This window comes from Polypterus senegalus, chromosome 2 (assembly GCF_016835505.1).
Source record: "Polypterus senegalus isolate Bchr_013 chromosome 2, ASM1683550v1, whole genome shotgun sequence".
In the NCBI taxonomy this organism is placed as follows: Eukaryota; Metazoa; Chordata; class Cladistia; order Polypteriformes; family Polypteridae; genus Polypterus; species Polypterus senegalus.
The window spans coordinates 214401413-214425452 of NC_053155.1; the positions used below are offsets into that span (position 1 = coordinate 214401413).

Here is a 24040-nt window from a genome sequence, read left to right on the forward strand (position 1 = left end):
TATGCAGCATGTTCATATTTGAATTTGTATAATTTTGAAAGGATATATTTTTATGGAGAGCAAAATCTTTTGGGATATTTAAAATCTAAGTTTATTTTTTATATAAATTTACATAAGAGTAAAGAAATTTGAATGTTTGTTCTTTTAAGTTATTTAAGGTTTGAGTTGATTTATTCACGAATAATATTCCTGTCTGTTTTTACCATTCCTACCAAAGATATTTCTGTCAACTAAATAAAAATTTAAATAGAACTTGAACAAATACGATAGTTCATAATATCCACGCAGACTTGCACGTAAGAGGGGAGTTATCCGTTTTAACAAGCAGCGTATTGCACTGATACGAAATAGGTGTGTGTGTATATATGTAGATATGTATGTATATGTATATGTATATGTATGTGTATATATGTAGATATATATATATATGTATGTATATATGTGTATGTGTATATATGTGTATATGTATAGATATGTATATATATATGTTTATGTGTGTGTAAATATATATATATATATATATATATATATATATATATATATATATGACAGCAACACTCATCACTCACAACAGTGACAAAACAATTACATTGACAATCATGTTACGTTATTTTCAAAATGTTTCCTTTTCTTTTTCGTTGCTTCTTCAACACACTACTTCTCCGCTGCGAAGCGTGGGTATTTTGCTAGTTATCAAAATAATCGTTAGTTGCAACCCTAATATTCTGAAACAGGAAATGTCCATAGACAACAGTTCCTAGAGACTAAAAGCAACATCATGAAACATTTTTTCCCCAAAGATGCAAATCTATTTGGTCTTATTTATAGTATCATTCATGGGTGCCAATAATTTTGACAAGATAAACTATTACTAAGATAAAACAACACTTTTGCAAGAATTGTTTCTATTAAATAATCAATCAACAATTTCTCCAAACATTTGAGGAATATTAGAATCATTGTATGTACTGTATTATCTATATTATATTAATGTTTTTGTTCACTTTTTTATGGGGTGACAATATTTCTGAAGTGGACTGTATAAATCACTCAAATATATAAGAGTCACTTACACATTAAAACAGAATTTTTTCTGAAAAATTAAAATTATTGGAACACACACTGGGTTAACACAAGTATGTAGTCGTGCAGCTGATGTGGACACTTTACAGTATTTAATAATTATCTGTAAGAGATACTGGGGCCACTTAGCTATTAGTTATGAGCTTGATAGAATGAATGGTCTCTTCTTCTTTGCCTCTTCATAAAAACAAAACACGATTTGCACATGAGCCATCTTAGCACATCAAGTAGCTCTGTTAGTACCTTTGCATCCTTAGCATAGTATAAAGTTCTTCCTCTCAACTTGAAATATCTTTTCTTCCATCTCTGGAAGGAACTTGTCTGTTTCAGTAGTATTCCCTCCTTGATGCTGGTCTGCAAAACAAAATAAAAGAATTTACCCTTCTAGAAGTTTTTTTCTTTAACCAAACCAACATAAAAATCTATATATACCGTACACCACATTGGAGTTGAAATGAACACAAACAATCTCCATTTCAAAAAGCACTCTAAAAGAAAACATTGTTTAAATAAATTACAACATTTAAGACATAATACAAGTAAATGATTTTATTTAAAAGTGCATTTCATAATATTTAACTACATTGTACATAAATAAGTTAAAACAGAGAGATATTGTATGCAAGAAAATAAACACAAATAAACAGACAATAAAATTACACATTAAATAATCATCACAAAAAAATCTGTTTAAACAAAGATTAACATTTTCTTTAAAGGGAGTATTTGTTGAAGATTATTGAATGTAAAGAGATTTTGAGCTCCATAACCTGGAATTTAACACTAGAATTACCAGAGTCTACGAAAAAACTCGTAATTCCGTCCCACCTTAAATCGCTTCTTAAATCCCTTCACACCTCTCCGCCAGTGTCCTTTGTCCTCTAAATGTGCCGATAAAGAGAAGCTAGGAGCAGCCGGCTATTCCATTCCCCCACCAATTTAGAACGTGCAAGAAAATCTCCCAGCTCATGCCTTGATTGAGTATCTGGGAGTGAAGTGGAGTTTTAGAGTGGAAATAATAGATCGTTATTTGGAACACACGCATTTCATGTCTGTTCCGTTTCTACAGTAATCTGTGTCAACACAGAAACGTTTTTTATATTCTAGTAGTAGATGACAAAATGTAGGCATAAACTATATAATGTATGAAGCCTGAAGTCCAAATAGCAAAGAAACATTTTCATAAAAGGTTCAAATATAACACAACAATTGCTTTTATTCAAAAATATAACTGCAGAAACAAAAAGCCGCTTTAACATGCGACATTGACAGCTGTTTATTGTAACTGTCTCCGTGGCTCAAAGGAATCAGTTCTCGCCTTGGAATCAAAAGGTCACAAGTTAGATCCTGCACCACTCCATTTTGAGAAGTAAACTGCTTATAGCTCTGCAGTGTACCATGATGCATACTAACGCCATCCCCCCAATTAGTACTCCAGGACATGCAGAGGAGAGAATGGTAAAGAGCAGTAACTTCGGCGCTATATGCAATCATCAGACACTACCCATCTGCCCGTTGTTTTGTTATACTTTTACACCAACTTATGTTCCTGTGTTTGAGCATGCTCAAAAAATACACGTGTAATGCCACGAAAAGTGCACGCAGACACTTCATTTATAAACAAAACAAGGGCACTTTTATTCAAGACTACCTGTATAACCGAAGAAAAAAGAAAGCAAGTTACAGTAGGCGATTGATACGACAGCTTGCATGGTGCAATGCTAAGAAGTGCTGATTTCCATTCCGTGCTATATAAAATCATCACATTCAAATATTAACAGTTCCCACACACCCAAGGACCACCCTTCCTACATTTACGACACGTGTACTTGTTGCCGTGTACAACCCTCTCTGTGCTATGGTTCCTATTACACTGAATGAGCACCTGACACTGTACTTTCTTCCCTAGGGGAAGGTCCCGCATCAGAGAATTTCCAGTTCCTGCATAAATTCACACCCGATCTGACCCTGTTCGTTTTCAAATAATATTGCATTAGTGCGATGATATTTTCACATGTATTGTCTCTTTCTTTCAGGTGTGTAATAGAAACCACAGCATAGAGAGAAGTGTGTACATTGCTTCTTACAGGAAAAGGCGATGGAAAAAGTGCACTTGAATAAAAGTGCATTTTTGTTATACTTTTACACCAATATATGTTCCTGTGTTTGAACGACACGGGCAGATGGGGAGTGTCTGATTATTGCATATAGCGCCGAAGTTACTGCTCTTTACCATTCTTTCCTCTGCATGTCCTGGAGTACAAAAGAAACAGCATACAGCAACATGCGGGGACTGGCAGGAACACTCAATAAAACTGAATAAAAAGAAAAGCAAGTGACGGTGAGATACGAAGAAGGCAGCTTCGCCAGCGTTTATGTGTCAGAACCCGATTTGGGGGTTTTGGGAGCATTAGTATGCATCATGTTACACTGCAGAGCTATAGCGCATCTTTAATGAAAGCAGCCGTGTCAGATGGGGTTGTATGGATTGATTCTGAACGCGACTGAGAGAATGAAAAGTGAATTAAAAAAAAAACTAACCTTTACAAGGATCATAAATTGCACCGGCTGTTACAGACTGAAGTCAAATGTATGCTTTTATTCTAAAATAGTAAGACTAAGAGCAGTTTACTTCTCAAAACGGAGTAGCGCAGGATCGAACCCGTGACCTTTCAATTCCCAAGCGGGAACTGATTCTATTGCACCACAGAGGCAGTTACAATAAACAGCTGTCAATGTCACATGTTAAGGCGGCTTTTTGTTTCTGCAGTTATATTTTTGAATAAAAGCCAAATTGTGTTATTCTTGTGAAAATGTTTCTTTGCTATTTGGACTTCAGGCTTCATACATTATATAGTTTATGCCTACATTTTGTCATCTACTACTAGAATATAAAAAACGTTTCTGTTTTAACAATGTGTTTACACAGATTACTGTAGAAACGGAACAGACATGAAATGCGTGTGTTCCAAATAACAATCTATTATTTCCACTCTAAAACTCCACTTCACTCCCAGATATTCAATCAAGGCATGAGCTGGAAGAAGTTCGTGCACGTTCTAAATTGGTGGGGGGATGGAATAGCCGGCTGCTCCTAGCTTCTCTTTATCAGCACATTTAGAAGACAAAGAACGCTGGCGGAGAGGTGTGATGGGATTTAAGAAGCAATTTAAGGTGGGATGGAATTACGAGTTTTTTCGTAGGCTCTGTTAATTCTAGTGTTAAGAAGTGGTCAACTTAAAAGTCGGTTGCCTTAAAAGGCGGGTCAGCCTAGTCTAACATACTTTATGTCTTAATTGAAACACAGAAGAGCTTTTACATTTTCTTTGGGTGAATATATTAAAAAATATTCTACTCTTAACCAGATTTCTCCAAACCTTGGTCTAGATGTTTCTGAAAGTTGCCAAATATGAGAAAAACTAGATAAAGATGATGAAGTTAATTATATAGATATTACAGTAGTCAAACTGCTAACTGATATTACAACTGTATGAAATTTATAAATATGTTTAAGAATGTATGCTACTGATAGTATAGGGTGGTCCAGATCTAATTATGCAATTTCTAATGCAATGCAGGAAAACAATGCAAGACAAAAGAAACAAAAGAATTGTTCAAAGTATCTTATAATAAACGAAAATGAACTTACATTGAATTAGTTCACTGATTTTCCATGTAATGTCCCACTTGTCCTCCATTCAGTTATGAATTCTCTATGTAATAAACTTAATAAGTTATAGCATAATGAAAATTGCATAATTAGATCTGGACCACCCTGTATTTCTTTCCAGCTTAACTGAAACATACAAAGATATTCACATCAAGTTACTCTAATTTTTGTGTCTATTTTACAAAAACAGTAAGATTAGTCTGGAAAGTGTTTTAATGCCTTCATTTATTTAGTTATTTTAATGGTTTTGGCGTAACCTTTCTTAATTTATTCTAGTGTGAAGTGCGTATTTGAAAGCGTGCGCTGGTTTAATTACTTAATTGATAGTTACCATGAGGCAGCAAGGTAACAAGCAAGCACTGGCTACAGATCGAATTGAATAAAAGGTAGCAGATTTGTGCAGGGAAAGGAAGAGTCTATGTAGCACAAAGAAAGTTTTGGCTGAAAGGACAGAGTAATTGCTTGTGGGAGAGGTATCCAGTAAGAGGACAGGAAGGGCAGGATCATTTGGGGTGATGACCAAGAAGGAGTAGGACCGAGGGCTGAGAAGACATTCTGGGTTGTGGCCAAGATCACATCTGCTGAACGGCGGAGCATAAGAGATAGGGAGAGACCACTAGTTCTGGTAGAAAGTGAGAGGAGCAAGACACAATGGTATTAGTAGTAGGCCAAGGCGCATTGTGAACTGCAGCAACTAAAGGTAGTGGCAGCTCAGGCAGTCTGCAGAGTGGACTGAGATGAAGTAGACTATATCACTTTGATTCATTGTCCTGACAAGGACTGAAAGAGACAAAGAAAATAATGAAAAGGGTTTTACCTTTCCACTTTGGGATTTTGACTTCATTTATCTGAATTTATTAGTTAAGGAAGTACTTATCGAACACCATGAGACACTCACTTTGTTTTAAGGCACAATTTTATGGAATTATTTGACTTATTCATTTAAATGCACTGTTTTGCAGAATGTTATCACTTTTAATTCTTATGGTTTTAAATGAATTTGCGATATTTTGATTTTCAAGTTTCAGTTGTCTGCTCACTCACCCTGGTCTATCCTCAGTTCATGACTATTGATGCCCCACATAAAGGAAAATGCTTATTGGCTAAGTGTCCAGGACATCACATTCAGCTGAAATGAGAATTTAATTGTGGATCATGTTTTGAAATATTAAACTTAAAGGAACCCAAGTACACTAAAAAATTATTTTAAAAATATTTGCCAATTCCTGAATAGTTGGTAGTTTTAGTAATGAAATAAAGCAGAAGGCTTAAGGACCAGTCAACTAAAAACAAACAAATATGTATTTTTATGGATGGAAAAACTGATATCAAATCAATTAAATGTTTTCACATGGACGGTAAAGTGGTGAAAATGGCTGCAGAAGTCCACAAAAAGTCTATTTTGTGGCCACAAGAAATGTAGCCTAAGCTGTGAGGCAGCAGTTTTAATCACTGGGCCACCCTGCTGAAACAACAAAAGACGCTGACAGAACAATAACCATAAACAAAGTACAACAAATGGCTGCAAAATAGCAATAAGGTTAAAAAAAGCAAAAAAGCAGATAAGCTCATACGCATTTTCTGGGCAAGTGGTGAGGGTACATTACTGCAGCCCCATGTAGATGTTCCTATTTTTGTTTTGTTTAGAAAAATATTTGTCCAGACAGGACCAGAACACAAAGAAATGTTTATGTTGTGGACCTCAGCAGTACCTGGACTGTCTGCACTATGTAAAGTACAGTCTGTTGCCCAGAAACAATACATATTGAAATTTATTTCCACATTTACAGTGTTTTCCTTTAGGTATTTTAGCCAGGTATAATGGCACTGACAGCTGTAAATTTTAGTTTAATTGTTGTTTTTTTTCTCTGTGGCAGTCATATAGTGAGGATATCAGGTAATTCTATGAATGGACATTTTCTGCAGGTTCGGATGTGGTCCAAGATAAAAATGCAGGATGGGTCCAGGAATGATATTTTCAATAATACAAAAGCAACACACTGCTGTAATGAATTGCTTTTATCTCCCTTTCCTGTAACACTGAAACAGCCAAGTTTAATTAACCCCACACAGTTTCTATAAGTGTATTCATTTTTCTCTTCTACCACAAGAAAGTCACTCACATGTCTGACCAACAAACTCATCAGAATCATTACAGAAAAACATTATCAAAAGCAAATGCAGAAAAATATAAAATAATTCCTGATTTAAATTTAATATGAGATGGCAGTTTGGTGTTAATATTGACTGGAAAATAACACATCACAAAAAATTGCTCATTTACTTTATTTTTATGTTCAACTTTAAATATTACATTATATTTCTATACAAAGAGACAAGGTTTTTAATCTTAAATATAAAAGTGAAATACTGTGCAGAATATTATTAATGAATTTAGATTTAAATAGATTTTCTTATTTCTCATTATTTTTTGAGATAAAGGTATATAGCTACTGAACAATGGGAAACTTATTTGTCATAACCTTTCTCACTTAAAAGCCAAAATATTCAGCTAGACTGATTAATCAAATATTTTTCCTAATAACTGATTATCAAAATATTAGTTTGTTACAGCACTAACCCTCTTTGTTCTGTAGTAGACACTGTGAAATTCAGTTTAAAATTGCACACAAAAACCATCTCTGTAAAGCCAAATTGTACAAAATGTACCCAGGATTAGACCCTAGCCGGTTCAATTAATTACATATAAAAGTGAATGAACATTGGATCATACAAAAGAAACATGTAAAATCTGCAATTTTTACAATGCATTTTCTTGCCTCGAAAGCTTGCATATTGTAATCTTTTTAGTTAGCCAATAAAAGGTGTCATTTTGCTTGGCTTTTCTCTACCTGTCATTTACTGTAAAGCATGACAATTTATGACTTTCCTCCCATCTCTGATTTACAAAGGTTGGCATAACAAAGTCTTGCCAACAGGTTATCCATTTAAAATTATGTGGTATGGAGGTTCCACACAGACACATCCTTGCACATGAAGACTCTGTCACTCCACCTTGAAACTACTGTCCAGGTGCCCTGAAATTCAGGTATTATTTAACCATTAAGACATAAACACACTCTTGGTCCAAGAAGACTTAATAATTAAAAACTATTAAAAATAGGATTTATTTAAGCACTATTCAGTTTAGATGGATTCATACATTGTTAATAAAAATCAAATTGACCAAATTCTTAAACATTATACAGTATTGCTCAACAGCAGAAATGTATACATGTATACTGTATATACAGTCACACACATAGTATATACAGATGCGGACAAATGTGTTGGTACCCTTCCGTAAAAAAAAAAACAAAACAAAACACAATTGTCTCTAAAATAAACAGAAACTCACAAAAGTAATTGGCACCCATCATTGTTTATTCTGTATTTAACAAAAAGTATACTTTACTTTAGAGTTTTGATGCAACAAAATATTTCAAATAATAACACAAATGAAAATGGCATAGACAAAAATAATTGGACAACCTTTAGAAGCCATCCCTGCAAACAAGTGATTCCTGTATCTCTCAATGAGACTTCTGCAGTTGTCAACAGGTAGTTGGGCCCAGTCTTTCTGAGAAAACTGCTCCAGCTGTGTCAGGTTTGATGGGTGCCTTCTCCAGACTGCATGTTTCAGTTCTTTTCATAGATGTTTGAAAGGATTAAAATCAGGGCTCATAGAAGGCCACTTCAGAATGGTCCAACGTTATGTTCTTAGACATTCAAGGGTACTTCTAGAAGTGTGTTTCAGGTCATTATTCTGCTGGAGGGTCCATGACCTGTGAATTAGACTGAGCTTTTCGACACTTAGAAGTACGTTTAACTCCAGAATGTCTTGATAGTTTTGAGATCTCATTGTTCCCTATGTAGACTCAAGGCACCCCATGCCAGATGCAGCAAATTATTCCCAAAACATAACTAAGCCTCCTCCATGTTTCACAGTAGGTAGGGTGTTTATTTCTTTGAAAGCTTCATTTTTTCTGTGGACATAGTGTTGATGTGAATTGCCAAAAAGCTCAACTTTTGTCTCATCTGTCCATTTACTCAGAAGAATTGTGACTTGTCAATATGCATTTTATCAAATTCGAGTCTGGGTTATTTACGTTTTTACTTTCAACAGTAGAGCCCACTGTCACTCAAAAAGTGACGGATGGTGCGATCAGACACTGATGGACTTTGACCTTACAGTTCAGCTTGAAGTTGTCCTCGGGTTTTTGTCTACTATTCTCACTATCATTTTACCAATTATGGGATACATTTTTCTCTTGTGGCCAAGTCCAGGAAGGTTGGCTACAATCCCATGTAGCTTAAGCTACTTAATAATATGTTCAACTTGTTGTCACAGAAACATCAAGCTTTTGGAGATGGTCTTATAGCCTTTGCCCTTAAAATGCTTGTCTATCATTTGCTTTCTGATCTCCTCAGAAAACCCTATCCTTTGCTTTCTCTAGTTCATGTTCAGTGTGAGGCACTTAAGGATACCAAACAGCAGAGTGACAACATTTCTCCATTTAAATTGGTTGGAGACATTCTTTACATCAAATGGACTAAACTGCAGTTTGGTGATATTAAACCAATATAAAATTGTTTAACTTTATGCACATTCTTAACTTCAATTTTGGGGACACAACCTATCCTCTCTTGCTTTGAAAGTGCCCTAGTTATAAGACTTGGACCAACGTTAACATCCACACTTTATAATGACAGAAATCTTTAGTTTTTTGGCTCTTTGGTAGGAATCCATGGCTCAATGGAATTCCAATTCCTTCTTTATCCTATCCCCAGTGGTAAATGAACGGAGGGGGTGCAGATCTCTTGACAATAGTGACAGATCACTGAATACTGATCTAGCAAACTCATATTGCCACAGTGCACCGTGGGCTATTCAGTTATAAGGTTAGCCTAGCTCTGTGGCGGTATATACTGTATATCTCAAGTTAAACCAGTGTACTGTTGACAAGGGACAACAAATTGAGTTACTGAACAAATAAAGATGTACCTGAGAAAGTGAAGGTTCAACTTAGCTATTTTATATTTAATGTAATAAATTTCACCTCTTTTGAGGAAATGAATAATGAATATGATGGTGATTCACTTTTTCCATAGTGGGGATATTGCTGTTTATTAAAAAACAACAACAACATTTATTTATATAGCAGATTTTCATACAAAAAATGTAGCTCAAAGTGCTTTACATAATGAAGAAAACAAAAATAATAAGACAGTAAGAAAATAAAATAAGTCAACATTAATTAACATAGAATAAGAGTTAAAGAACTACATACAGTATGTAGAAATATTTCAAGTCTTATTTCGTCTTCCAAATAATCACAAAATGACAGTGCAAACTCAGCTGCCAGTTCCTATTTTGTAAGCTTTATTAGTAACATTTTTATTTAAACTTAAAAACAAAAGAAATTATATTGACAAATTTTCAAACAACACATTGTCTATATCCAAAATTCCTTATCACACAGCCCTGTAACTATACATATTAATTCCAGACTGGAAACATTTTAAATATTCCGCAGTTTAAATACTTTCAGGCAGGATTACATACTGAAGACACACCTTTAACAGTCAGTAATTAATTTAAAAATAATAGTAGCTTTAAGAAAAAGTGTAATGACTATGTTAAATGAACAACTATAAAGCTAATATCTCAGGTAATGATCAAGAATACAACTGGTTTTGATCTACCCTAGAAATCATGTTGGAGAAGTCTGTTTATTGTCAGGTAACTGTATTTACATTTCTTTTCATTATAGAATACATATTTACTTCTAGACATATAAAGTAATCTATTAACCAAAAGTTTACATGGTTCCTTTTTTGAGGTTTTCAAATTTAAAATTTAACATATTAGGAAAGTCTTTAAAATATTAAAGGGATATTAGTCAATTAAAGTTTGTATTGATGCATGAGTTTCAGTGTACTTTATACAGCAGAATTAGTCAGGAAGACTGACTAAACAACTCATTCATCAGTCTTCTATTTGACTCCTTTATCAAATCAACATGTTTATGATCTGAACCCAACTACAGCCTTCTCCAACAGCATTCAGTCAATGCTCTTATTAAAATTTCTGAAAACAGGATGTTGTTTGCAATGTAGACTTGCTACATTTGTGCTGCCAGGATGTTCTGGCCTTCAGCATTCTTTGTTTAGTGGTGATGTGTGAGAGGATTAATATGAAACAACTGTAGCTTACTTCCGTGATTAAGACGCCCACTGACTTCCCAAAAAAGAACTTATAAAATATTCAGTTTTAGGGAATGGGTATGGGAGATGGTGACATTCAGTTACAATTTAGTATCATGTCACTATTACTTACTCATATAAGAAATTAACCCTGCCTTGCATATACTTTCACAGGAGGTGTAAGTCTAGGCTGTCCTTCCAGAAATATCTTATTTTCCCCATCTATATCCCTAAAGTTTCCAAGATTACCAAGCAAGGGGTGGAAAGAAACAGGGCATCTACTAAATCAGGACTATTCAATTAGCAGCCATGGGCCATGTCTACTGATATATTACTATGCATATGTGTGTGTTTATACAGTAATATGCACTCTGAGATGTGCAGTTTACAGATGTGATATATATTGGACAGGGTCAACTGGTTCTTCTTTGTGAAATGAGAGTGGAAAAAAAGATAAACAGTGATAGAGTGTAAATACAAAATATTTTTGGAACTCAAATCTCCTTCCACAATTTCAAATGATTTTAACTCCTTTGCAGATATAAAAGTAACTAAAAATTGTTGGAAAAATAAGTTACATTTTTTTCTTTGTGAAAAAAACAAGAAGGGTACAGCAGGCACTGAAGAACAATTAGGGAAGTTGTGAAAGGTCCTTTTCATAAAAGGTTCTAAGTTATTCATAAAAAGTAATGCATTGCTGCAAATCGACATTTGAGTCATCGTTGATCAAATGATGCAAAAACACTGTCAATACAAAGGGTTCTAATGGTCCAAAAAACAAATGACTTACACAACTTAAAACACTGTGAAGTTTAAAAAAAGACTAGTTATTATAATGCATTGGAGCACACAGTATCTCTGCCTAACCATGTTTCCTGTATTAGTTCCATATTTTAAGCGTGTGATACAGAACCCAACTGCTTGCAAACTGGTAATAGCTGTTTGGTATTATACCAATGTTCATATTTTTTGATAAAGAAAAAATCATCTTGGCTAAGATAACACAGTTTTCACCTTCATTAAACTGTGTTATGCAATGTTATATATACGACTTTGATAATAAACTTAATAGCTGGTTAAAACTCTATCCATCCTCTTCAACAATTCAAAATCATATGACAACAAGGCATTGCCTTAAAGAAATTTCTATTCCTACTTATTGAGTCCAGCACTGTTAAACAGGATGGAGATTTAAAATTCTCTCTTATTCAAGGCTGTGAGAATTACTATGGTCTGAAATTTGCCTAAGGAACCATCATATCACTTGTCACACATGTGCGCATGGGAGGCAGCTAAAGGGCTTGAGTAAGAGCAGTTCCGAGGCATACCGGGATATGGAAGAATGAACTGACTCTTTTTCTCCCTTGCCTGCAGACCATTCACGGGAGGTTCCACCTGGCTCTCTTGACGTCACTTCCGGGACCGAGCCTATCAAAGGAGACCTTGCCGGCTCTGGCCCCTGTGATGTCATGTCCGGGCTCGAACCAATGGCTTAAGGCCTCAATGAGCCCGACCCCTATGATTTCACTTCCTGTCTTCCTCTTTAAAAGCCTGCACCTTTTCCCTATTCCCTCAGTTTTGTTCTGGACTCAGTTTTGTGCACAGCAGTGCTGTTTTCATTTGTTCAACTTTGCAGCCAGGAAACCAGTTATATGGGTGGCTGCCCCAAACCTTTCCATGACTCTGTGTCGAGTCTCTGATACACTCTACTGAGTTTATGCACAACAATATTTAATGTGTTTTTGCAAGGGAGTAGTTGTGTCTTTATTGTAAAATTAAACAATCTGTGGCATTCCACCATTCTTGGGCAATGGAGAATGGGATGATAGCAGTGCGGAGTCAGAAATAATCAGGGACAAAGGACAGAAATTCCCGAAAAATCTATGACTTTCAGTGGTGTACTAAAACTTTGCTGTGCCTGCCCACCCACATAATTTTTTAAACTGCTTTTTCTTTCCTGCTTTTGCATGCAAATAGCGTAAACACTCATTTGTAAAATTAACCAATTCTGCAAATATGAAGGGGGAAATAACACCACTCACACAAAAGACCATGCTGTAACTATTCAAACACATCTATTGTATTGACTAACCATTGAATAATGGAAGATACATTGTCTAAAAACCCAAATATTGTACATGCAAATGAAAAGTCCTGAATTTATTTTAAGGCCTCCTGGGCTTTTCCTCATAGTACCACCAATGCTGCCTGTAATATCATGAAGAGTAGTCATGTCATGTCATGTCATTTTCTAACCCGCTTTATCCAGACCAGTTCAATGCAGGGCAAACACAAACACACACACACATACACAACAGCCAGTTTAGCATCGACAACTCTCCTAACCTGCATGTATTTGGACATTGGAAGGAAGTGGGTAAACATGCAAACTCCAAGCAGGGAGGAATCAGGATGTGAACCCTGGTCTCCTTAATACAAGGCAGCAGCACTACCACTGCACCGCCATGCCTCCCATTGAAGGGTAGTGGAAACATAAATATGTGCAGTTCCAGCTCTAACAAATCAAGCATTAAATTAAGCAAACCAGGTTGGAAACATGTATCAGTGGTTCTCAAAGTGTGAATCAAGTGGTCTGCAAGGTCACATAAACTGTATAAGAGCAAAGTGACTTTTAAGTTACTCAGATATGTCAAGTCTGTTAAATACTTGCTTAGGTATTTATTTACCTAAATCCAATAACCTTTCTATGGATCCAAGAGGAACAGCTCTAAATCTGCCGGTTTACGGAAATTTCGCCCCCAGCACATTTCACTCCTGGTAACTATGGCTAACACTGACTAATATGAAACATATTTAGTATTGCAGCAATATATTGCTTTCATTATGACAATTTTTCCTAAAAAAAAGAAAGGAAATTGATTCTACTCACTGCTTAATTGGTAATAATTGCTTTTATGGAAAAGACTAAATAAGTGCCTTTGATTACAGTATTTTAAAATAAGTTATTGTGGTATAATTTGAAAAATGCCCATACTTCTTTATAAAATGCCACTGGATTGTGGCCAGCATGAGCAAAAGTTGCCCTTTAAAAACAGTATTACCAAGCCTGTACGCAGTATGGATAACAATATAGAGATTTATTTAATAAAGTTACATCTGATCATTTTCTTTTTTTTGCTTAAATGTGTCACAGGAAGATTGCAAATAAAATTTTTTGGATTTATACATATTGCACAAAAATGATAGTTTTGTTCTGTGTTTAAAAAGATTCTATTTTTTTTTTAATCAAAGACATCACTTTTGAAGGCAAAATCATTAAATAAATCCAATGACACTGTTTGTACATTTCTTCTTTCAAAGGTCTACAACATTTTGACACAATTCAAATATCCAGAAATGCAAAGAATAAAATCACAATAAAGTCTTACAGAGGAACACACCAATTAGTCATTTAATGAAAATACAGCCAATGAATTTTCTTTAAAAACATTAACATAAAGCTCTTTATTAACAAACTTTTGCTGTCTGTATGGAAATAATCAAGCAAGACTTGCATAGATGGTCAACCCTTCTCCTCACTTTAGCTAGAAAAATTAACATTGTTAAGATGAATATCCTCCCTAAGCTTCTCTTTTTATTTCAAAATATTCCAAAATACATAAATAAATCGTTCTTTAAGAAATTAGATTTAACCATAACCACATTTATTTGGAATTCAAAACATCCACGTATCCAAAGAACGACCCTACAAAGACCAAAAGCAGAAGGTGGCATGGCCCTACCTAACTTTCAATTTTACTACTGGGCAGCAAACGTACAACATATAAAAACCTGGACATTGACACAAGCAGATGAACATATACAAGCTTGGTCTGTAATAGAAATAAAATCCTGCCGGTACTCTTTACATTCCTTGCTTTGTGCCCCAATAAATGAAAATTATCACCAATATACGAATAACCCAATAGTGCTTCACTCACTCAGAATATGGAACCAGTGTAGGAAGCATTTTAAGATAGAGAATCTGTTATTGGTGGCAGCTCTGCTTGAGAACCAAGTTTTTCAACCCTTGCAAACATATGCAGTTTTCAATATCTGGAAAACATTTGGGATTAAATCACTTAGAGATCTGCACATAGACAATGTCTTTGCATCCTACAAACAATTACAGTGCATCCAGAAATTATTCACAGCGCATCATTTTTTCCACATTTTGTTATGTTACACCCTTATTCCAAAATGGATTCTACACACAACACCCCATAATGAAAATGTGAAAAAAGTTTACTTGAGGTTTCTGAAAATTTATTAAAAATAAAAAAAACTGAGAAATCACATGTACATAAGTATTCACAGCCTTTGCTCAATACTTTGTCGATGAATCTTTGGCAGGAATAACAGCCTCAAGTCTTTTGGAATATGATGCTACAAGCTTGGCACACCTATCCTAGGCCAGTTTCGCCCATTCCTCTTTGCAGCACCTCTCAAGGTCCATCAGGTTGGATGGGAAGCGTCGGTGCACAGCCATTTTAAGATCTCTCCAGAGATGTTTAATCGGATTCAAGTCTGGGTTCTGGCTTGGCCACTCAAAGACATTCACAGAGTTGTCCTGAAGTCACTCCTTTGATATCTTGGCTGTGTGCTTAGGGTCGTTATCCTGCTGAAAGATGAACTGTCGCCCCAGTCAAGAGCGCTCTGGAGCAGGTTTTTATCTAGGATGTCTCTGTACATTGCTGCAGTCATCTTTCCCTTTATCCTGACTATTCTTCCAGTTGCTTCCGCTGAAAAACATCGCCACAACATGATGCTGCCACCACCATGCTTCACTGTAGGGATGGTATTAGCCCGGTGATGAGCGTTGCCTGGTTTCCTCCAAACGTGACGTATGGCATTCACACCAAAGAGTTCAATCTTTGTCTCATCAGACCAGAGAATTTTGTTTCTCATGGTCTGAGAGTCCTTCAGGTGCCTTTTGGAAAGCTCCAGGTGGGCTGCCATGTGCCTTTTACTAAGGAGTGGCTTCTGTCTGGCCACTCTACCATACAGGACTGATTGGTGGATTGCTGCAGAGATCGTTGTCCTTCTGGAAGGTTCTCCTCTCTTCACAGAGGACCTCTGGAGCTCTAACAGAGTGACCATCGGGTTCTTGGTCACCTCCCTGACTAAGGTCCTTCTCCCCCGATCGCTCAGTTTAGATGGCTGGCCAGCTCTAGGAAGAGTCCTGGTGGTTTCGAACTTCTTCCACTTATGGATGATGGAGGCCAATGTGCTCCCTTCAATGTGTGACCTTCAAAGCAGCAGAAATTTTTCTGTTTAACTCCCCAGATTTATGCTTCGAGACAATCCTGTCTCGGAGGTCTACAGACAATTCCTTTGGCTTCATGCTTGGTTTGTGCTCTGACATGAACTGTCAACTGTGGGACCTTATATAGACAGGTGTGTGCCTTTCCAAATCATGTCCAGTCAACTGAATTTACCAGAGGTGGACTACAATTAAGCTGCAGAAATATCTCAAGGATGCTCAGGGGAAACAGGATGCACCTGAGCTCAATCTTGAGCTTCATGGCAAAGGCTGTGAATACTTATGTACATGTGCTTTCTCAATTTTTTTATTTTTAATACATTTGCAAAAATCTCAAGTAAACTATTTTCACGTTGTCATTAAGGGGTGTTGTGTGTAGAATTCTGAGAAAAAAATTAATTCAATCCATTTTGGAATAAGGCTGTAACATAACAAAATGTGGAAAAAGTGATGCACTGTGAATACCACTGTATATTCTAAATATAACTTTCCAGCAACACATTTCTTTCTCTATTTCAAATTAGAAACTTTGTTAAACAGAACCTGCCCAATTTTCCTCACCTCCCACCTCCCTCTATACTGGAAAAAATATTGATTAGTTTCAAGGACTTAGACAGCATCTCTGCCATATATAAACCATTTTACAGTCCCTTCTTTTCCAAGAGGACAATGAGAAAAGGATCTTTCAACATATCAGAAAAGGAGTGGAAGGTAGCAATGCAGAGAATTCATTTGAGCTCCATATGTGCAAAGAATACAATTATTCAACTCAAAATTATATATCAAGCTCATCTGTCTCGCTTAAAATTGTCCAAAATGTTTCCAGGACAAGATCCAACCTGTGAACGCTGCAATCTAGTTCCAGCCTCACTGGGTCAAATGTTTTGGGCCTGACAAAATTAACATCATTCTGGACCAAAATTTTTAAATGCCTTTCAAACAGCCTTGGTGTCACAATCCCTCCTAACCCATTAACAGCTGTGCTTGGTGTACTTCCAGACTGGCTTAAAGTGGAGAAGGACAAACAAACTGTAATTGCCTTTACTACACTACTGGCACACACACTTATTTTGCTCAACTGGAAGAATCCTAACTCTTCTCTTTTATCTCACTGTGTAACTGATGTTATATACGACTTGAAATTGGAAAAAATTAAATTCTCACTTAGAGGATCTGTGCAGAAATTTTTCAAAACCTGGCAGGATCTAATCAATAACATTTTAGAATAAGCTTTTAAAGAACCGAGGAAGCAGATTCTCTCCCCATTCCTTTTTTTTCTTTATCTTCTCCTTTCATCTATATTCACTTATTAATTTATCTATTTACTTATTTTTACTAGGTTTAAGTTTTATTCTGCTGCCCATGCTCTTTTTCTCAGGGGTGGGGGTTGATTTGTTTTCAATCCTATTCTTGTAAAATGAATCTATGTGTATGGAATGTTGTGTGATTTCAATAAAAATTAAAAAAAAAATTAACATTTCTCCCCAGGTGATGTTTTTTCAAAACAAGGAATACACAAAAAAATATCAGAATTTAAAAATGACATACAATATTGTCTTGTATCATAAAAGCTGCACAGTATGTGCCTATCCTGTGCTTGTCACTTATTATTTCTGCTTAAATTTTAAAAAATAACTCCTCATGAAGCAGGAGTGCTTTCCAGTAAAAGCATCATGATTAAAGCTTTAATGTCAGATATCAAAAGATGTCTTTCAAAAATGAGAAATGCACTCATTTCAATTTTGTGAAGATTCAGAAATGTGTCACAAATTACAATTAAGTACAAAAACAGAAGAAAAAAGGTCACAATGTTAACTTAGACAAACAATTGAAGTATTAAGGAAAAGTTTAGTTAAAAGAGGCAAACTACATTATATTGGCAATGTGATAGATAAAAAAACAAACCTTTTATATAGTCCTGTAATCCTGCATTAGAATTAAATGGTTGTCATGAATCACAAATATCATCTTTGAAAATACAACAGAAAAAGTCATTTTTTATGTTCCACTTTGTGGCCTACTTTCCATAGCTCTTTTCTGCTCCCTGTAGAGTTCAGCGACTATAGGTATCTAACTGGTATGTGGAACAGACACATATTTATTTATAGGTCTTGAAAAAAAATGAAACTGTACTACTTGCTGCAAGCTCTACTTTAAGGAAGATAAAAAGAATAAATAGAAGCACACAGAAAATGGGTAAGTTAGAAGAACAAAGCACACTAAACCTGATTTTTTTTTTTTTTTTTAATTCAAGGGAACAACCTCAAATCATCAATTTTGCAAAACTGTGTTTGGGAATTTGGGAAGAAAAACTGTTTACATGACGAAAAGCCATTACAGAGAGATCATGACAATCCAGTTTCCTAACTGTGATATTAAAATTGCTGATTTTGCTGAGTAATGTGAAAGTGAAATTATTAAATGACAAAAGCACAGTATATTATCTTTTATTTCTGCACATACATGCTTTCACGTTTTAAAATAATATTTACTTAATGCTCCATCCCTCCTTTACACATGAAATTAAAAACTGGGAAAACTGGTTGTCAGGTGTTTCCTGGTACATTGATTGTATGCTGTAAATCTAAGCTGATATGCTTAAACTAACATGGACACTACAGAACTGTCCATAAAGGATGAAAACTAATTCAGAATAATAGTATAAACTGGGCATAAAAACATCAACAATTTGAAATATTTTGAAAAGGAAAGAAACCACTAATGTACTTGGTAATTGCAGAAACCAGGTCAGCCAAAGAAATCAACATCAGATAAATTGGAAAAATCAATACAGCTATAAAGAAAAACAGTTTCAGTATGCATGTTTGACACTGGAACTTGCTCAGTCATCTTTATTACTAATACTACAATGATTAGCAAAAGAATGACTTGAGAATTGTTCAAAAATATTTTGATTAATTCTGCATGCTCACTGGCAAATATTTCAACAGCAATGTCCTACAACATATTGTCAGTACAGTAAACAGTTAATCTGTGAGGAAAAGGTGAAAATAAAGGTCTTAAAATAATCTAAACTAGTCTCTCAATTTGAATAAAATTAAGTATATATTTCACTGATTTTGGTTAATTATTAAGAAACATACGCAACTTCTAAAACCAATTAGAAAATGAAAATGGCTACAGCAAAGACCTAATGTTTTTTATAAGTGCTTAGCAACATTAATAGGTTGCAGTCTTCATGCATGCAAAATACTGTATAAGCAACTAAATATTAGCTTTTATGACGTCTTTACTTTAAATTAACCTGTCTCAAGATTAATGCCCAAGAGAAGGATAGAATAGAAAAGTGTTGATCTATACTAATAAAAGGCAAAGCCCTCACTCACTCACTCACTCACTGACTGACTCACTGACTCATCACTAATTCTCCAACTTCCCATGTGGGTGGAAGGCTGAAATTTGGCAGGCTCATTCCTTACAGCTTACTTACAAAAGTTGGGCAGGTTTTATATCGAAATTCTACGCATAATGGTCATAACTGGAAGCTGTTTTTCTCCATTTACTGTAATGGAGATGAGCTTCAATGCCGTGGGGGCGGAGTTTCGTGTGACATCATCACGCCTCCCACGTAATCACGCAGTACGTAGAAAACCAGGAAAAGGCCCAAAAAGCGCTGAAGAAAACATGCATTATATAATTGAGAAGGCAGCGAAACAATAAGAAGCGAGCGAGTGACATATACAACCATATTGATGAGTTCTGCTACTTCGGAAACAAAGCACGATGTAAACCTACACTTTAAATTAAGTTCATAGACAGGCTGCCGCTGGCGTTTGGAATTTAGTGCCTGCCCATATAAGGCCGTCTGTCAGCGGCAATCCAATAGCAAACTGCCACGGGTAAATATTCACGGGTGAAGGACTGTCCTTATGCAGAGGAAGATGAGATGGTCAGGGTGGTGTTTCGTACAAACTCAGCGAAACTGCGAGAGAAAGTTTTAAGTGCCAGGACTAAGGTAACATTAAATACAGCCATGGACATAGCACGACATGGCACCAGCACAGCTGGGAACCTTCGATGCATGTACACCGAGCGGCTCACGTGAACTGACGCAGTGCACAGACAAAAAGCAACAGTTCCAAAGAGCGCTGAACAAAAACCGAATTACACAATTGAAAAGGCAGCAAAAAATATGAAGCGTCTGATACTTACAAGCATATTCATAAATCAAGATACTGCAGAAACAAAGCACACGTTGGAAAAAGTCAATGTCCCGCTAAAGGAAGACAGTGTAAAAAAAACCCGTGCATGTAGTGTGTCAGGTCTCAGATAAAGAAGAAGACGAGCTGTTTATTGATGCAGTAAGAAACAAATCGATGAATGAAACCTGTCATCTTTAGAACGATTGACAAACACGGAATGTAACTTGAACACAACACATCCTACAAATACGAACCTGATTGAAAGAAATAATGATAATCAAATCCTTGATGACAGCAACACTCAGTAACACTCACAAAACAAATACTGTATATTGACAGTCATGTTACGTTATTTTTAAAATGTTCCCTTTTCTTTTTCTAGCTTTTTAACACACTACTTCTCCGCTGCGATACACGGGTATATATATATGTATATATATATATCCCGCTCTACATACTCGAATAATGGATACTTTATTCGCCATCAATGATTGTTTTGGTAAAGCCATACTCAGTGTATTCATTAGATGAACGGTAAAAAAGTAAGAGCGAGGGGAGGATGACTTATTGAGGCATGCAGGAAGTAGTGCGCGTCAACTCTATCTAAATTGCGCGATCACATTTGAAAAAAAATATCTTTTCAAGTTCTATTTACTCCATATGTGTCAAAGTCAAGGCCCGCAGGCCACATCCGGCCCGGCGTGTAATTATATCCGCCCGAGATCATTTTATATACTGTATTATTGTTATTAATGGCCCGGGGATATGAAGCACTGGTAACACAATAAACTACAGATCCCATAATGCAGCGCTTCAGCTGCCTTGCCGTCTCTTCAGTCGTTTCCTTACTTTGCGAAGGAAGCAGCTTTCTCAGAGCTTCTGCACTGTTTTATAAACGAACGATATATAAGAAAGTCCTTTTTCCTTGCTTTCGCCAACGAAGCAGCCTTTTTATTTAATCCACGGGTTCTCCGCTATTTCATTGTTCATTTATTATGATTTTTATAGTTATTGTGTAGGTTTTATTTAATCCACGGGTATTTCACCGCTGCGAAGCGCGGGTATTTTGCTAGTCTATAATAATAAAAGGCAAAGCCCTCACTGACTGACTGACTGACCGACTCACTCACTGACTCATCACTAATTCTCCAACTTCCCATGTAGGTAGAAGGCTGAAATTTGGCAGGCTTATTCCTTACAGCTTACTTACAAAAGTTAAGCAGGTTTCATTTCGAAATTCTACACGTAACGGTCACAACGGTCGATAACGGTCGACAACGTCCACCATTTGAACTTTCTTATTTATGGCCCCATCTTCACGAAATTTGGTAGGCGGCTTCCCTGCGCTAACCGAAACCGATGTACTTACTTATTTTGATGGTATGACGCCACTGTCGGCTGACATATTTAACTTTCCAACGTCACCAATTTTCAAACTTCCCGTGTAGGTAGAAGGCTGACCCCATCTTCACGAAATTTGGTAGGTGGCTTCCCTGCGCTAACCAAAACCGATGTACGTACTTATTTCTTACAAAAGTTAAGAACGTTTAATTTCGAAATTCTATGTGTAACGGTCATAATGGTCAACATCGTCTGCCATATTGAACTTTCTTATTCATGGCCCCATCTTTACGAAATTTGGTAGGCGGCTTCCTTGCGCTAACCAAAACCAATGTACATACTTATTTCGGTGGTATGATGCCACTGTCAGCTGCCATATTGAACTTTCCAACGTCACTAATTCTCCAACTTCCCATGTAGGTAGAAGGCTGAAATTTTGTACTTATTTCGGTGGTATGATGCCACTGTCGGCCACCATATTGAACTTTTAACGGAAACCGATATCTGTACTTATTTCGTTGGTATGACACCACTGTCGGACGCCAAATTGAACTTTCCAACGTCACTAATTCTCCAACTTCCCATGTAGGTAGAAGGCTGAAATTTGGCAGGCCCATTCCTTACAGCTTACTTACAAAAGTTAAGCAGGTTTCATTTCGAAATTCTACGCGTAATGGTCATAACGGTCAACAACGTCCGCCACGTTGAACTTTCTTATTTATGGCCCCATCTTCTCGAAATTTGGTAGGCGGCTTCCCTGAACTAACCGAAACCAATGTACGTACTTGTTTCGGTGGTATGATGCCACTGTCGGCCGCCATATTGAACTTTTCAACCGTGTTTGTTACTTATGGGCCCATCTTCAAGAAATTTGGTGCATGGGTTGCCATTGCTAACTGAATCCTACTTACGCACTTATTTACGTCCATAGCCTGCACCTCGGTCACCGTGTGAGGTGGTGTTGGGTCCCCCATCCCAACGCCTCCCACGTTGTTGGCTGCCTGCCTATATAAGGCTGTCCGTCACTCCGGTCTCTACATTCCCTTCCTTGCTTCGCCACGGGATTCACGTCTCCCTACTGATAACTACAGCCTTTTTGTTTAATCCACGGCTCCTCCGCTGTTTTATTGTTTGTTTATTACAATTATAGTTATTGTGTAGGTATTTTAGACTTACTTTACATTACTCAGGTACCCATTTCCTTTATCGTTCCAACCCCCATTACCATGTCTACAGAGATGATCACTATTGATCAAAGTACTGTCACTTACCGAGTGGTTGCCATGCCTTTTCCATTCTCTGTTACATATTGCACGGCCATATCAGGCTCACTCTTGATATCCGGAGGAACATTCTGTCTTATGTATTGAATGCCTGGGACAGGTTCAAGGTGTGAACTAATGATGGTACAGGACATAATTATACTACACAGGAGCACTATAAGAGTGAAATGCTTAAGCCCTTCACCTATGGTTCTGCATGTAAGTTGATGGCTGCCGCTGAATTGTTCGGTTGTCGCTTTCAAGTGTACCGAAATGGCCAAATATTTTACACCTTTCAATACCGCCAATGCCTCTTAAACATCTTAGATTGACAGGTGACGATTTCAGTAGTGGACACTTTGATGTTTATGAATGTTTGAACTCTCAAAAGCTGGATGTGATTTTATCGATGAAACCGGTTGTGTGCTTACAACGCTTGACAGATGCCGAATGTCTCTTCAACACAAGTCCTACAAATACTGTCGTAATTGAAACAAACCATGAAACTCAAACCGATTATGACAGCATGCAATCCAAGCTGTGAGATTTGAGACAAGATTACTGTTCACATGGCCAACTGTAAGTTACATGCTCAAGAGTAAGCTCAGCGCACAGCTAGGTCATGTTACAACCGGAGGGCCGAACAGACAACATGGTATACAAAGAGATCCTTAACAAATAATTATTGGCATATTTTCCCTCAGTTTAAAAAGGTTTAATTATCTTCTTAATAAAAATTTTAATGCAGTACTTCGCCACTGCGAAGCGCAGGTATTTTGCTAGTGTTTCAATATACTTAACTATACATGCACAAAAATACATACACATTTTTTGTGCTTTTGTGTGTGTTTTGAATAAATTTTACTTTTTTAAATATGAGTTTTTAAATATATATATATATATATATATATATATATACACAATGGATAAAATTTAATGATTGAAGGAATATGTACAGAATATCATAAGGGTTTTTATGAGAAAGTATGGAATGAACAGATAAATTAAAAAAATCCAAATGTTTTTTGAAATATCACCTCAATATTCAGTA

At 36.2% G+C, this 24040-nt stretch overlaps 1 protein-coding gene across 1 annotated transcript in view; it reads right to left on the reverse strand.

Moving 5' to 3' along the window:
- The window catches only part of dgkh (diacylglycerol kinase, eta), a 422493-nt gene that overhangs the window by 246817 nt on the left and 151636 nt on the right, over positions 1–24040 (reverse strand). Inside the window, 1 exon segment of the mRNA XM_039745288.1 lies at positions 1327–1437. Within this exon segment, the coding sequence (XP_039601222.1) occupies positions 1327–1437 (111 nt within the window).